General features: G+C 42.2%; 3 protein-coding genes across 4 annotated transcripts; 1 reads left to right on the top strand and 2 right to left on the bottom strand.

Moving 5' to 3' along the window:
* The first annotated feature begins 10,891 nt into the window (after positions 1–10,891).
* Positions 10,892–12,232, top strand: LOC106360944. Its single transcript, XM_013800623.3, has 2 exons — positions 10,892–11,763; positions 11,941–12,232. The coding sequence occupies exons 1-2, from the start codon at positions 11,098–11,100 to the stop codon at positions 12,064–12,066; spliced, it is 792 nt and encodes a 263-aa protein (XP_013656077.2). The 5' UTR covers positions 10,892–11,097; the 3' UTR covers positions 12,067–12,232.
* Positions 12,182–14,416, bottom strand: LOC106360942 (probable serine/threonine-protein kinase PBL17). Of its 2 annotated transcripts, XM_013800622.3 has the most exons (6): positions 14,064–14,416; positions 13,678–14,000; positions 13,483–13,618; positions 13,268–13,404; positions 13,034–13,157; positions 12,182–12,955 (listed from the first exon to the last, which is right to left on the bottom strand). In XM_013800622.3, exons 1-6 carry the CDS (start codon positions 14,143–14,145, stop codon positions 12,450–12,452), a joined length of 1,308 nt encoding a protein of 435 aa, XP_013656076.2. In that variant the 5' UTR covers positions 14,146–14,416; the 3' UTR covers positions 12,182–12,449. The 2 variants fall into 2 exon arrangements, with proteins under 2 accessions (XP_013656076.2, XP_022548339.2); XM_022692618.2 differs by having other exon boundaries at positions 13,678–14,397.
* A 203-nt stretch (positions 14,417–14,619) lies between these two features.
* On the bottom strand, positions 14,620–16,328 carry LOC106360945 (elongator complex protein 6). The gene is made up of 5 exons (XM_013800625.2): positions 15,874–16,328; positions 15,723–15,795; positions 15,258–15,448; positions 15,029–15,175; positions 14,620–14,947 (listed from the first exon to the last, which is right to left on the bottom strand). Exons 1-5 carry the CDS (start codon positions 16,093–16,095, stop codon positions 14,813–14,815), a joined length of 768 nt encoding a protein of 255 aa, XP_013656079.2. The 5' UTR covers positions 16,096–16,328; the 3' UTR covers positions 14,620–14,812.
* Positions 16,329–16,561: the final 233 nt, after the last annotated feature.

Raw genomic sequence — 16,561 nt, forward strand, 5'->3', positions numbered from 1 at the left:
CAAGGGAAGCAGGAGGTGTTGAAGCCCAGGAGAGCACAGCATGCTGATTGACACCCAGAAGCACGAGGTGCCGCGAAACCTGCGATCGGAGCATGTTGAGCGACATGTGTGCGCTGAGTGTCAATCTGGATGAGGTCAGGCCGTGGATCAGACATCTGGAGGGCATGGTGTCACTCTGCATGATTTCCTGGGCATGCCATCAGACATGTGGAGCACGAGGTGCCGCGACGCATGCGTCCGGAGCCATGCGAGGCGACACACGGGCTGCCACACGGCTTGTTCTGATTGGTTGCTGCATCCTATATAAACCCCACGACCCCAGCTCATTTTAAACCATCCAGCACACCTGAAACTCAGAGAAAAACGTGAGAGAGAAAGCTAGAGAAAGAAAGTTCGAGTTTCGATCGTTTTCGAGTCTTTTCGGCAGTTATCGAGAACAGTTATTCTACTCGATTCGAGTCTACATCTAAGAGAGGTTCTGCTCGACTCAAGATCAGTTCAGAAGTGGGTCTACTTGTGAAGGTCAAGAAAGGGTTCGGAACGCAGAAGACGGATTCGGGGTCAAGGCCACGGTCAACCAAAAACTGTGAGTTATAATCAATTGATTGCTAAGTTGTTTTTATGCAGGGTCCCGTTACTTGGAAGTTGGATCATGGCAGGAGGCCAGTTCTAACTGAGTAACGGTTTGAGTAGTTAATAATTGAGGTTATGTTGTTTAAATTGATAGCATGCTTAGTTATTGCTTGAGAACCGTAGTAGCATGCTAATGGTTAGGTTGATTGGTTAGTTAGCGAATGCAGAATGCTTAGATGATATCGCTAAGTTGTGGATAGTTAGGTATTCTGGAATTAGTCTTTATGCTAGATTCTGGAATGTGGTTGATTGTGTTGTGATTATTACTTGAAACCTTGTGTTATTTTTACCGGGTTTAGTATTAATCGTATATTGGCCGATAGCATTTGTGTAACCCACAATGCTAGGCATATTGGGGTGAGTTAGTGTTCCTTCAGACCTCGTACCCGGCGGGTTCAAGGAAACCCCTTATTCGCTGGATCGGGAAGACTCAGACGAACGGTGTCATGTACTATGGCTGAGTATTACACGACGGTGTAATGGGACAGTGACCCGAAGGACTGTGGGCTGTCGCGCGGTGACCCGAAGGACTGTGGGCCGCGGTCGGTTGAAAGTTCCTTCTTCCGGCCTTTGTGGTAGGGAGATAGGATATTGCCGATAGTGAAGGAGGAACCTAACGTCACCAGGGCCCGAGTTTGTTATATATATTATATCGTGTTTTGGGTTGTTAAACCCTGGTTTAAATCGAGTTTGAGTTTGGTGATAAGCTAGTAATTAGCGTAATGCTAGTTATCTTGCTATGGTTTACCGCTGCGTATTTTGAATATTGCTTATGGTTATTAAATTGTGTTGTTAGGTGAACCTCTCGCTTTAGATTGTATGGGGTGGGATAGCGAGGGGTTGTATTTGTTAGTGGGGGATTGTAACTCGCTGAGTAATGCTAGATTACTCACTCCTCACTCGTTGTTGTTTTCAGGTGACCAGTAGTGAGCTCGTAGAAAGCGCGGGAGGCTAGGCTGGCTGGTGTAGATTTGCATCTTTTTGCTTAAGACGCTTTCAGACTATAAGTATGTACTTTCGCTTTCTTGGCATGCCACCACTTGTATAATAGTTTGTGTATTGTAAACCAGATATTATATAAGATAAATAAAGCGAATGTTTTGTGAAACTGCCTTGTTGTTCTGATATTAGCTTGTCCGAGCTAACACAACGTCAGATTGGAGTACGGGTTGAGAAGCCTTAGGCTTTGGTCTGACGGGACGTGTTAGTGGGCGGCCTGGCCTAGTTACAAATTGCAATTTTTGTAACTTTGGCTGGATTGCCCGTTAACCCGTCTTGTAGCGCTCCTGAGCCTTGGTAGACGGTCGGGCCGTCGGTCATGTTCTTGTTTGATTGTTGGCCGGTGGTTTGACCTATGCCTAGAACGGTTCGGGGGTGTTACAGAGGCGGTCTCCTATCTCGTTGAGCCCTGGTTCGGAAGACGAGACTGTTGCTGCGACCCGTAAGCGATGTCGATCGTCCAAGGCCGCCATGCCTGGTCCATCCCGTTGTAGGCTTGTTTCCGAAGGCGATGCTCGCGGCCCAAGGCGAATTGATTTCTCTCGCTGGTCGCATGAGATCTGTGGGCTGCCGTCTCCCGTCCCTTGCTTCTTCGGATGAGAAGGAAGCTTACGCCAAGGTTGCGGTCGCGAGCTATAAGGTTTGTTCCTTGCTTTCTTTTATTTTCTTTTGAAAGACGCTTTTAGGTACTCACTTGTCTGCTTCGTTTGCCTATTAGGTAATGGAATCCTTCAACGAGTACAATGTGGTGATGGAAGATCGCATCGAGGCTTCCCTGAATTATAGGGAGATCGAGAGCATCGGTTCCGAGATTAAGAGGCTTTCGGAGGAGCTCGAAATCACCAAACGCGAGGGAAAAAGGGATGCTGAGAAGATCGGGGATTTGACTGATGATTGGAAGACGACTTGTCAATAGAACAAGGCTCTTACGACCCAGGTCGTTGCTCAAAAGGCCAGAATCGTGGCGCTTGAGGTCGAGAGGGGTCGGGATTTTTTGTCGTGCTTCTCGTATTGCTCGTCGTGATATTGCAGAGTGATACCAAGAGATTCTCAAATCTTTAAAGGAGAATTGGATGAGCAAGAAGAAGGACGTGTCCGCTGAGATCCATTTGCAAGAGGTGATCGCCAACATCGATCTTCTCAACGAGCTTAAGGATGGAGGCCTAACCGTGGATGCCGAGCTTGCTCGTTTGAAGGAGATGGAGAAGGACTGTGAAGGTCTTGTTGCTTCAGCCGCGGTGTTGGATTGGTCGATCTCCGAGCTCGATCTTCCTCAAGTTTCCTAAGATTCAGCGGATCAAGTCGGGGGGTCGTCTGTCCCCAATGAATCTGATTCCAGCTAATCCCTTTTGTTTGATATCTTTTGTATTTCGTATTTTTGTTTTTTGTGATCTTCAATTGCGAGGTTTTGAGTATCTTAAATGGATAAACACGATTTTTGAAAAATCTTTGTCTTCGAGATTATTTTACTTAGGTCGTTGAGATACGGTGATGCCTTGGTCTTTATAAAGCCTCACTTTGTTTTAGGGTTTACCACGGTACTCCGCTAGATTATTTGTTCTTACTTGTCATGAGGATATGGCATCGAGAAGGACGACCCCTCGTGACTCCGAAAGGATACGAACTCGAGCTGGTAGTGTTAATGCGGAACGCATCCGATCCGGAGACGTGAGCGAAGCACTCACAGAAGTTCTTCGTTAGGAGACCAGACTCCCACAGGCTTCAACTCAAGAGGGGAAGGACCTCGAGGGTGACAAGTCTGATGCTCGTGTTAAGTCGAGTAGCCCAACTGGTTCGGAGGGGCATGATCGTCCTCCGAAGAAGGCTAAAACGAATGGTTCGGACCATCGTCTCGGTGTTCCGGGTGAGACGGTTGTTGCTAAACCGTTTCATTGGTAGTTTTCTCACTCCAAGGATTGTCATATCACAGAGGATCCGGATAGCGCTGCTTACTTGGTGAGGCATTTCAAACCTGCTGGGTGTCCGCTTCATTCTTTGCAAAATATGACGGAGCGTGAGGCTTATGTGAAGATGGCTGTCGCTCATGCTAAGGTTGTCCTGTTTGATATTTGCTGCTTTTGAATCTTTGTTTTCTTGGTGCTGACTTGTTATGTTCCAGGTTATGGAGGTTAATAACGAGTTCACAACGACTTTAGAAAAGTGCATGCAGGATGTTCCGCGTTCTGACGAGCTTTATGAAATAAAGAAGGTCGGTCGGGAGCCAAAACTTGGTCTGAAGATGGCTCAGAATCGAGAGCGTGCTAATGCTGCTCAACTGGCCGCTGCTGATAAGCTGGGGAATCAGGCTGCTTCGCTTGAGGCTCGTCTGCGATTTGTGAGTAACGAGAGTAAGTCGGCTCTCGAGAAAGTTTCCTTTTTGGAAGCGAAGGTCGAATCTTCTGCTAATAAGTTCTCTGATGATCTTCGTCGCGCAACTTATGACGCTAAAAAGACTCTGGCGGATATCTACTTGGATGTGTTGATATCTCTGAAGGAGAAGTGGGAGAAGAAGAAGGTTGCAACTGATTGTGAAGCTCATCTTAGGGAGGTAATGGCAAATATAGATCTCTTGAAGGAGGAGATCATGAACAACAATCTCTTGGCTTCAGATGAGTTGTTGCGTCTTCGAACAAGAGAGGTCGAGCTCGGGTCGCAGCTCGATGTGATGGTGGTTTCGGATTTCTCCGTTGAGAAGCTTGATCTGCCTCAGATTACGGAGGATCTGCCAGAAGATTTCTTTGCTAAAGTTTCTTCTGGGATGGACGACACGGGTGATAGGACGAAGCGCGCGGGTGGCCAGTTCGAGGATTGTGAATTCGACGTCGATGAGTAGTTTTAGGGATTTGACTTTTAATTTCGCTTTCCCACTTGTTTATGTTGCTTTATCTTTTTAATAAAAAGATGATTTGTCAGTTTTTAAGTTAATTGTCGTAATTTTTACGTTTACGCGAGGCCGTTTTTGAGGCAGTGTGTCGATTTGTCGTAGGTACTTTTATCGACGTACGTTTGATGTAACAAAATATTTTGTTAACTTGTTTTGCCGCGCTTGTTGGCGGGGCTGGCTCTAACCGAAAACTTGATCAGGGTCCTGGTTTACAGTCAACCGTTTAAGAATATTGCAATTTTTCGGATATAAGAGATCTAATGAGGTCGAACTGCAAAGTGTAAGAACCGAATTTTATTAAAAGGTTGGTTTTTGGTTTGTTACAAGATCGAGATAAGGAAGGAAGACTGTCTATCGGTTAGAGGTTGATGCTGTTGCGTTTAGCGTGCTTCGAGTGTTGCGACGCATATCCTTCGAGCTGTGTAATTGGGTGGTGACTGAACTCGTGTCGTGAGTTGCCTACGTACCCTCGGCGAGCGAACAAGTCATAACGTAGTTCGATTATTTCCCTATGGATAGAGTCTTTTGTTCGGTCAGTTCGTGTACATGTGTACGTCTGCTGTTGGTCTTGGTTGCCTTTTTAAGAGTGCTTCTCGATATCTTTGAAGCTCGCGAGGTAGCACGGTCTGGAGTTCTTTCGACTCCCTCTAATGGTTTCGATTCCTTTCGGAGTCGGGAACTTCAGGCACTGGTGGTAGGTTGAGGGAACTGCCTTCATGCTGTATAGTCAGGGCCTTCCAAGGATTGCATTGAATGGGGCCGGATGGTCTATCACAATGAATTCTACGATTTTCCTAATTTCTCCGAAAGTTACAGCGAGCTCAATTGACCCGAGGGAGTAGGTGGTTTCCCTGCGAACCCGATCAGAGGAGTTCGTTCTTGTTTGAGGAGAGATTTGGTGAATCCCATTTTCTTGAACGCGTCGTAGAAGAGGACATCAGTCGAGCTACCGGTGTTGTTCATCACTTGAGATAGTTTGCAGCCGCCGACGTTGAGTTGTATTACGAGAGTGTCATCGTGTGGTTTGTCAAGATCCGTGGAATCCTTTTCGTCGAAGGTGATTTCGTGGTCAGGACCCGATAGGGGTTCTCTAACTCCGATGCTGTTTTCAGCTCTTCGTTGGTATACCTTGATGGAGTTATCCGAGTTGCAAAATTTAAAGCCTCTGTAGAGAAAGTCGATTTGTTGTTTGCCTTTGTGGTTTATTGGAAAAATCCATCTTTTGGTGAGTGTTGGCAGGTATTGTCTCTGTCCCCGAGACAGGTTGCGATTAAAGTTTTGCATGCTGTTTTTCTTCTGAGTTTGTGGGGCAATTGGTCTTTCTAGCAGGTCGCGGATTCTGGCCATCTTCGGCTCTCATTTGAGGTTGGGGTTTTTCCTAAAGGGAGACCCTCCATTTGGGTTGTATCGAGTAATGTTGGGAGGAGGAGTGGCTTCGTTGAGATTCTTTAGTGTTCTGACTGCTATTGTAATGTCGATGCATACTTTCCCTTCGGTCTGTTTTTCGATTTTGTCAGGTGTGTGGTTTTTTTGACCCCCACGAGATCATGTCGACTCTTTTCTTCGGCGCTGGGGGTGGAGAGCTAGGCGACTCTGGCTCGGTTTCCTTGCTTTTTTATTCGAAGGGCCTTTAGTTTTTCGATTAGACTTTGGGGTTGCTGGTTCTTCCTCCTCTTCTTTGGTGTCTCCGCTGGTCTTTTTATTTTCGCTTTGACTGTGAAGCACCGCTCGACTTTTATTCGGTTGAATGGCCTTTCCGGTCGTGGAAGGCACAATTTTTGCTGGGTTTGTATGTTGATGATTTGTTTTACGGCGAGTTATTTATAGCATAGGAGTGTTGCCCTTTAGTTACCGGTTCTTTAGGGGCAATGTTCTTTTTGGCAACGTTATTTTTGTTCGCGATGTACTGCTCCTTCAGGGCTGCGACCTCCTCTTCGTGGGTAGCAAAATATGAAGCTCGGTGTAGGGCATCATCCAACGAGATTGGTGCCCGTACTGCCATCTCTTCCCTGAATTTGGATGAGAACCAGACGCCGTTTTATGTACGCTCTTTATGGCTCGAAAGGTGATTTCTTGATATTCCCGAGGTCTGCCTCAGTAACCTTTGTTTCTATGAAAACGGAGTATTTTTTGAGGAATGTAGATACTAACTGGGTGAAGTTGTCGATTGAATTTTCTTCGAGGCCTGCGAACAATTCAAGGGCGGCCCCGGTGACGTTTTCAGCAAACAAGTGGCAGTAGTCGTCCTCTTTTTCGTCGTCGTTGAGGTGTGCTCTTGATATCGCTATTCGAAAAGCTCGTACGTGGGCTTTCGGATCTGTTTTCCCAGCGTACTCGAGAAATTTGAGTTTTCTGACATGGTGCAGCCTTACGCTGGCGATTCGGTTCGTGAATGGGGTTCTCCTTGTTTCCTCAATGACCATATCTATGTCTGCAGCGGAGCTCGTCGCCATATGCACGATGGCGTGTATTTTTTTGAGCTCGGCGTCGTTTCTTTCGATATAATGTGGAACGCTCCGGTTTCACCCGGGGTTCCAAGGTCTTCTCTTTGAGGGTCTGCGTCGATAGGTCTTCGGGGGTCGTAACCGAGGGCTTGCCCTATTGGGTCGCCGAATCCCATTTGCTGGGCGGTACTCGGAGCTGATGGAGTTTGGTTCTCGGAGGTTAGGTTTTCCAGCGGCGGTATTCGGTTTCTATGCTCTCCGGTTCTTTGCATATATATGTTTTGTGATTTGATCATAGTACCTCTTTGGGCTTGTAGTCCGGTGTCTATTTCGTCCAACCCGCTGTTACCCAGACTTCGCTGTGGCATGCTCTGATGCGGAGGTCGTTGCGAGTTCTCTCTCGTGTAGCGTCCGGATCATGTGGTCGGGATTTATGGAGTATCGAAGGCTCTGACGTTTTGAGGATTTAGCGTTTCTCTCAATGGATCGGGAAGCGATTGCTGTGTCTCTAGGGCGTTAGCTCGGTTCCCATTCAGTTTGGTCCAGTTGGTTGGCGATGGTGTGGTAGACAGCCTTTTGATTGCGAGCTTCGTCGATTAATGACGAGACCATTCCCCGATGCTCGGTCACTTCTTCCCGACTCTGTGCTAGCGGGGTCAAAGATATCGGTTTAGACGATTGAGGTTGGATTAGGTCGTCAGCGACCTGTCTTTCTCCGGGGCGATTCCAGACTCTAGCTCTGGTTCAGTCTGGTGGCATGAATCGATCGTGGACTGATGATCCTCTTGGTTCGAGGTTCCGATCAGTGGGATTTATTGCGTATGGGTCGTCCCATCGGTGGCCGTTGGTCCCACGGGTAAGGTTTTGGTTCTCGAGTTGGATCCAGGAGGATCGACGTTGTCGATTCTTGATGGCGTGGTTCTGATAGTTTGATTGGGATTCATAGTTGCGCTTAGGAAACTTAGATCGGTTTTTTTAGCAAAGATGTTTTTCGTTTATCTTCCCCACAGTGGGCGCCAAAATGTAGATCCTAAAATGTACACTAAGAATTTGATAGTGATCGGGAGTTTAATTAGGAGAAGATAAATGATGTAGGCCACGATATCTTTAGATTACAACGATATAATCAGTTTCCAGTAAGCGAAAATGGACTTTTATTGATGAATGAGATCGAATACAATGTGTTAAACAAGATCGAATGTTACAACGAGATTGTCAAAAGAAAAGGTCTAAAGATCGATGAAACCAAGGTCGAAGTATGGGTGCAGGTCTCTCTCTAGGGTTTTCAATGTGTCATTCTCCATGTATGCTCTCCTCTCTTTATAATATGCTGCTCTCGTGACGTTCGCAACTGCTCCGCGATCTCAGCAATCGTTCCGCGATCTCTGGATCTTCGAAATCTCTGTTTGGGGCTCGACTGCTCGTTGTGGGCTTTAACTCTTCGCGGCCCATTCAGTTGATCGTGGCTTATTTGCACATTGACCAAAATTGGGTCCAGCAGATGTCATCAGTTTGTTGTTCAGGTTCCTTGACTTCATTGATGTGTTCTTCTTGCTATGGTTGTTTTTCTCCATCGATTATTCATCCACGAGGTGTAACTTTGATAATGGTAAACCAATTGATTCATGATTCTCTCATCCGAGGGTATGGAAGGAAGCTGACTTTGTCTGCTTGTGAAGCTAATATGAAAGGCTCGAATTTGTTGTACCTTCGTCCACTATTGGCATCAACTACACCGAATTTGTTCAATTGAACACCTCTGTTGTTGACGGGGTCGAACCATTTTTCCTTGTTTATTTTTGTCATTAAAATTGTGTTTTCTTGTAGTGTTCATTTTTTCTTTCATTATTGTTTGATTAGTCCATAAACTAAAATACCAGTTTTAGGATCCAACAAATAAGGTTTTGTTTCTTTTAGAAACTTTCAAATTTAATTCTAAAAGCAAGAAAATAAAGCAATCCTCTTAACAATTAGTGTATTAACTTTTCACTTATTCTATAAGAATGATCTTAGGTTTGTGTTTCTCAATTCCTTATATATTGATTATTATTATCTTTGTTAATTTTTGGATACAAGTATTAGGTAATAAATAAAAACATGCATATAATAAATATATAATTCAAATAATAAGAGTTGTAAATGCTATATTCTTTTTATGTTTTTCTCATTTTTCTATAACTTTTTTTATCATTTATTAAATAAATAATTTTAAATCTAATGCATGGCATTTACACAAAAATATCTCTATAATTAATTTTTTTATAAGCACATTCTAAATTTACATTCAGATTATGAAAACGATGTCCTCTGTTTCATAATAAGTGTCACTCTAGCTTTTTTTTTTCTTGTTACACAAAAAATGTCATTTTACAATTCCAATGCAAATTATACTTAATTTGAGCTGAAAATTAATTACAAACTGCATTGGTTTTATAAATAATTTTATTTATCTTAAATACTATTAGTCAGAAAGATGTAATTAATAATAGTTTACATATATTTACGCTACATTCTTAGTTTGTGTGAAAAGTGTCAAAGTGACACTTAGAGTAATATATTTTAAACACTTAGAGTTAATATTTTAATTCTGTAAATATTTTCATTGATTCTGACAATATGTCTTCCCATATTTATAAAATCCATATATTCTTTTGGTTTGATTGGCGATGACTTATTGTGATTTATGTTAACTTTTGTCTACTATTGTTTATCTATTTTTCATATAATATATTCAAAATAAGATATGTTCAATTGTGTATAAAGAAAATGAGTGTCTTAGAATTGTTCTTTGCTTTTTATTCATCATCAAAGCTCGCAAGATAATACAAGTCTCTTGTTCTCACTTTTATTATCTTTTTTTTATGATCTATTTCTCTGTTTTTTATTATATCATGTATTAAAATGGTTTGATTGTTATATATGTTGCTTTTAAGTTTACGTTTGGTTTCATTATTTTATTTGTTTAAACTAGTAGCAAGAATCTTGATGTTTACCTGTTTGTTTGTGATAAATATTTTTGTGTGTATGTTCTTACTAATATTGATTAACTTCACATAAGATTGCAATGGGTGATAAAGAAAAAAAAACAGCATAGCCTATGGAATTCAGAGGAAACCAAGGTTTTAATGGAATTCAAAAAAATCAGTATAGCCTACTCACAACTATTTATAACTCATTTTCATTTGTGATGGTGTTAATTTCTGGATTTATCATTTTGATGTGATGTTGTCTAACTGTGGAATCTCTTTCATAATTTTTCTATGGATAAAAAATTATGGGTTTATCATTTTGATGTGTTGTAGTGTGACTGTGTATGGAATCTATTTCATAGTTATATATGCATGTTTGATAAAAGAGATTATATGGAATTGATAATGCTTCTCACATATCATATTTGCATGTTTGATAAAAAAAATATTGATTTTGTCATCTCAACTTTGAGAATACATGGGTTAACTCTAGTATTTTGAAAGTTGTGAGTAGTGAGTTAAAATGTAATGAATCATTGTTCCAATAACACCATAGTTTAATAGAATTACAAAATCAAAAAATACTTAATTTTTTTAATAATAAAAGATTTATATAGAATTGTAAAATCAACACACCAATAACACCAAACTTTTTAGAATTTTAAGAATCATGTTACCAATAACACTAGAATCTTTAAATTCTTCGACTCTTTAAAAATCAATCTCCCACTAACCCTCCTATAAATAGCAACTTGTGAGTTAGTCCACAAAGCCGTTTATAACCATGCGAAACAGAATTGGACATATATAAAAACCACAATTCGCTGTGGATCAGCCCGCCCGGTTCGTAAAAATTATCCGCTAGGGTAGACTACTTGGCCGCGGTTTGGTCCGCTTGATATCTCTATGAGGAGACAAAGCGAATTATACCATACTTGTGACCTTACCTTTACTTAAATGCCGTGTGGAGAATCTAGCTGAAGATTTAAAGACGCAATGCATTGACACGTAGCCAATTAGAAACTTCCACGTCTTCCTTCATCCATTGAGTGGATAAAAGAGACAGTTAGGGTGTTTTGATCATCGTCAGTCAACCGCTCTAAACCCCCAAGTTGGCTCATTTTCTTTCTCAGAAATTCAAATCTGAAATCTTCGAACTTCGATTGTTATGGAGGCAGAGTTGCTCGACTGGGAGCTTGTGCATGGCTCCGACACCGACTCAACTGATTCAATCGCATCGGAGAAGAAATCGGGGAGCTCAAATGGAATCGATGATGGTATGATTCTCTCGCATCATTTCGATCAGTTGGATGTTTGTGTATCGAGTGACGCTTGTATCAGAAACGAATTGGGGTTGAGTGGTTTTGAAGATGCGCAAGCCGAGAGCGAGGCTGTGGCTTATGATGAATCCCATGTTGCGAGAGAGTGTTTGTCCGAGACAGACCATCTCCAAGTTGCTGATGGAAGAAGGCACGTTGAGAGCCAACTTGGTGTTGAAGAGGATCCGAGCAATTCAGAGGGAAACCAACTGGTTTCTGGAGATTCTGGTATTGTTCACGGTGAAGAGGAGATTGGATCTGATAGTGAAGCAGTTGGGGAAAGTGGAGGGGATGCTGTGGTTGTGAGATGTGGTGATGATAGTAGTAAAGGCAGAGAGACTGTTTGGTGGAAGATGCCTTTGGTGCTTGTCAAGTACTGTGCTTTTAGGATTGGTCCTGTCTGGTCTGTCTCCATGGCTGCAGCTGTGATGGGTTTTCTTCTCTTTGGACGCAGACTCTACAACATTAAAAACAAACCTCAAAGGATTCATCTTAAACTTGCTTTCGACTATAAGGTGGTAACATTGAACTGGAATTGCGTTATCATTTTGCTTGGATTGATTCGTTTTAGGAGTCAGCTTTGCTCTATCTTACGTTGATGCAAAGTAAACTTGGTCTACCTTTAGCTGTAGAATTTCAAATTTTGGTTTACTTCACCGTCCTATCTTGGGTTGTTTATATGGTCTGTGCAGAAGGTGTCTCAGGTGATGAGTCAGGCAGCTCGACTCAATGAAGGATTCACAGAGGTAAGAAGGGTCCCTGTGATCCGCCCTGCTCTGCCAGCTCCTGGTGCATGGCCGGTTTTGAGCCTTAGATGAGAAGCTGGATCATACAATCTTTTCATCTACCAAAAGAACATAGATGCATGCCTGTACAGCGTCTTATCATGTTATGTACCAAAAAAAGAATAGAGACAAATGTGCTCCTATCATATGCTATATAATATTGCTATGCATTACCAAGTTATGCAATCAGTTTGTCAAATATACCATTTTCTTTGATCAAAACAAAAATCCATTTGAATTTCAAAGGTTGATCAAATTGCATATTGCACTAATATTCGTAATCTCCAAAAAGATTAAAAAAAGAAAAAAGGATCCCCAAAACGAAGACTCAGCTTATTTATACACTTAACCCAACTCTGCTACCTTTCTTGATCATAAATCTTCAATTCACTTGTGAATCTTTCTTGTCTTGAGTCTTAAACTTTGGTAGATTCCGGATCCGAGTCTGAAACAAGAGCAGAAACATCCACGGAAGCTTCGCTCTTGCTTCTACCACTCCTCCTCTGTCCATCAACGTTTCTTGTGCCTTGGGAAGAATCACAAGGAGCTGCTTCATATAAAGTTACAGACTTGCCTCTGCTATGGAGATTAGCCATGACTTCCTCTTGGGCATTACCGTCCTCCTTGAGAGTCTCGAGGACTTCTACTACATGACTCATGAGGGGCCTTCCTTTAGGGTTTTGGCTTAAGCATTGGTATGCCAAATCAGCTACTTTCATCAACGCCTTGGTGGTGTACTGCCCATCCATTCGAGGGTCAATGATCCTCAAAAGCTTTTTGTTGTGATTGAGTAGCGGTCTTGCCCACTCGACCAAGTTATGCTCCCGGCAAGGTCTGCTTTTGTCCATTGCCCTTTTCCCAAGGAGCATCTCAAGGAGAAGAACCCCAAATCCATAAACATCACTTCTCGATGTCAAATGCCCTATGACAACAACAAATAGAGTCATTTTAAAAACAGCTATGAAAAGTGGGAATGGAAAATTAGCAAAGACAGACAGACCTGTCATAACATACTCAGGAGCAGCGTATCCGTAAGTGCCCATAACACGAGTTGACACATGCGTTTGATCTCCGCTGGGGCCATCTTTGGCTAGTCCAAAGTCAGCGAGTTTAGCATTGTAACACTGCACAAGCATTACACCTTTCAGGGGGGGGGGGGGGGGGGGGGGGGGGGGGGGGGGGGGGAATAGACAGACAAATCGAAACAATTCTAAAATCTGAAAACAGAGCAGACCTCGTCGAGCAATATGTTGGCAGTCTTGAGATCTCGATAGATGACGGAGCGTTCAGCACCATGAAGAAAGGCGAGACCCTTGGCTGCGTGAAGAGCGATCTTCACTCTTTTGGACCATGTCAAAGTGCAACCAACTCCTGCCAAGAGAAAAAAACATTTCATATTATATTAAGACTTAAATCACAAACAAACAAAGGAGGAAAACAGAAACATACTTCGAAAGAGATGTTTCTCGAGGCTTCCCAATGACATGTATTCATAGACTAACAACCTGTGGTCATCTTCACAGCAGTAGCCAATAAGCTTGACCAAGTTGGGATGACTAAGCTGTCCTAAATAGTTAACTTCAGCCTACAACAACAAAAATCAAACACTCTTTCAAGATACATAGCACAATTACACATATATACCAGCCACTCGCGATCTCCCTGAAAGCCCTCAGGATTAAGTTCCTTGATAGCAACTTTGGTGGAGTTGTAACCAGGCCGCACGGTCTCATCAACGACACCTTTGTAGACGACGCCGAAACCACCCTCGCCGAGGATGAAATCAGGCCTGAACTGCTTGGTGGCTAACTTCATCTCCTCGTAGGTGAAGATGTCGACGTTCTCGTAACCAGGATTGGACTGGAGATCTTTGATGTTTTTTGGAGCCAAAGGCAAACCGCTTGGACTCGGTTTAGTACCACCAACCGACGACGACGACTCTTTACAATCCGTATTCATTAGATACACTGCAAAATTCAATTTGTTTTTATAAAAGGAGATCCGAATCCGATGTGATAAGATTGAGATACCTGGTGCTGGTGTCTTCTTCTGAGAGGAGTTTTGGTTTTGAGAGAATTGGAACTGCCCTTGAGCGCTAAAGCAAATCCCCATGAAACTCCTAGAGATTAAAAAAGGCTATTTATTTTATTCGATTACATTCTCCATATTAAGCAAGAAATCTGAGACGGATCAAGGAGAAGAAAAGCCCCGATCTCCGAGAAACTTGCCTACTTAAAAAAAAACAAAATGGAGATGATGGTTTCTCGGAGTCAGGCAGAGAGAGAGATGAAAAAACAAAAATAAAAGGGAGGAAGAATAATTAGAGAGAGAGAGAGAATGATCCGTTGGAATCGATGGAATTTCAGAGACTAGCCGCCAAATCAGAAGAGCCAACCCTATTAACTCTTGTTCTCTTCTTAACCAATTATATTTCTCCACGTCACCAAACAGGTCTGAGCAATACATTAGACCCCCTCCAATGGTCGGTGTTGAAAACGAATGAGACTTCTCTCTTTCGTTACGAATTTAGGATCCGGTTACACTAAACCCGACCCGGATAAAATACTACGAAACAATACTTTGTAGAATAAAATGAATCTTGTTTAAACCAATTTTAAAGAAGAAAATCAGTGTTTCGACCAAGTCAAAGAATCCTCAGTTTATAACCGTCAAAGAATCCTCATCCATATGCCAAAGCGCACACACACACACGTGTCTTAGCTGCATATCTCACTAACATACAACATTTATAACCGTCAAAAACTATCTCCAAATCCTCTCAGTTTCTGCTGCAACCAGGGTAGAAATACTCAATACCATTTTCCTTGATCCGGAATTGAAAATTCTGCAACTTGTTCCTCGAGCTTCCTTTTCCCGACTTGCTGCTTATCATCCCCTTGTTCACAACTGTCAGCTGTATTTACAACGCCAAACACAAGAGATTAGTTTCTAATGATTCCAAAGAAAAGGAGGAGGAGGCCATTGAGAGATTTACTTGGCCATGTACGTCATTTGCTAAACCTGAGGCTAAAGGCTCTGCTTTTATCACAATATCCGCAAGGCATACCATCTGTAGCAAATACGCAGGTCTCTCCATGCTCGAGTATATATCTTCGTGATTGAGAGTGACCAACGAACAATTCTGTTGGTAGAGAAAAAAAGTTATTAAGACTCGATAGAAGTTTCACAAGGGGGTTAATAGAGTAAAGAAGAATAATGCTTACGCTTTCAGAAGTTAAGGTGTGGCAGTAATGAAGGAAGTCCAAGACGTGATCTGAATTGCTATTGGTAGCAGCAATTTCCAGAAGAGACATGTCATCCACCATAACAGTTATGTTGCTATTAGTCACACTGCGTAGCTTTCCAACTGTTCCTTGTATCTCCCGAAATAGCTTTGCAACTCCACTCTCATTATCTGTGTTAAAAAAAAAAAAATCCATTGTTCTAATGGGAGCAGAATCAATATGCAACTCTCTTTTTTCTTTTGAGCAACAATCAATATGCTACTATATTTGCTTAAGTGGTCGCTTTCGAAGAAGAACTGGCGATAAAACAATCGAGAGAACCAAAAGTTAGGAGTCAGATCTGGAGATGTCCTAATTATCCCTAAGGCCAAGGCACTCTCAGACATCGACAGTCCAACTAAAAGTACGTCTAATATTCGAATGACTAGGAGAACACCAGTTTACCTGAGCATTTCATCATGAGCATGTCAACGAAAACCAATCGATTGTTTGTCTTTTGAGTAGACAGATTGCATCCCTGTCAGACCAACATGGTAAGACAATGAGAACCATGAACATAAAAAGACAAAAAAAAAGAAGGATTGTGGATGATTACGAGTTTACGCAGAACTCGATCGTAGTGAGAGAAAGGGCGAGCAAAGGCGAGAAAGATAAGGGAATCAGAGGAATGAGGGGAGAGAACACGCTTCATCATCTGGTGAAGTACAAAGGAACCACTCGTCTCCACACAGTCCTCGATCAGCACTACCTTCCCTCTCAGTGGCGATGGCTCATCTAACCCTAAGGCTAGATCCAGGAGGTTCACAGATCGATCCATGGGCTCAACCAAACTGACAAAACAGTTTCTCCTACACACGAAAGTTTGATTTCAATCTGATCCGAATCCTTCTTCCTTCGTTTTTAGGCAAAAATGTTGATGAATAGGAGAATCAATGAAGAGGATTTCTGTTCGAACGGCATGAGATACTATATGGAGAAGAGAAACGAACCGGAGGTGACAAGCGGATATTTTAGGTTTTTTCTTTTTGCAATGTTTTGAAAACCGGATATTGACTAGGCATTGTAGCCCAGACAATGGCCAGTTCCGGTTCAACCAGATTTTATATTTTAATATATTTTCCAAACTTAATTAACTAGATATATATGTATAGATATAAAACTACTAGGTGATTTTCCCGTGCGCACGTACGGACATAAATATTTATAAAATAAATATAATATAATAATTAATTGATATTTATTTTTAATTTTAAATTAATTTATAATTTGCATGTATAATTTAT

Source organism: Brassica napus, chromosome A9, assembly GCF_020379485.1.
Source record: "Brassica napus cultivar Da-Ae chromosome A9, Da-Ae, whole genome shotgun sequence".
NCBI lineage: Eukaryota > Viridiplantae > Streptophyta > Magnoliopsida > Brassicales > Brassicaceae > Brassica > Brassica napus.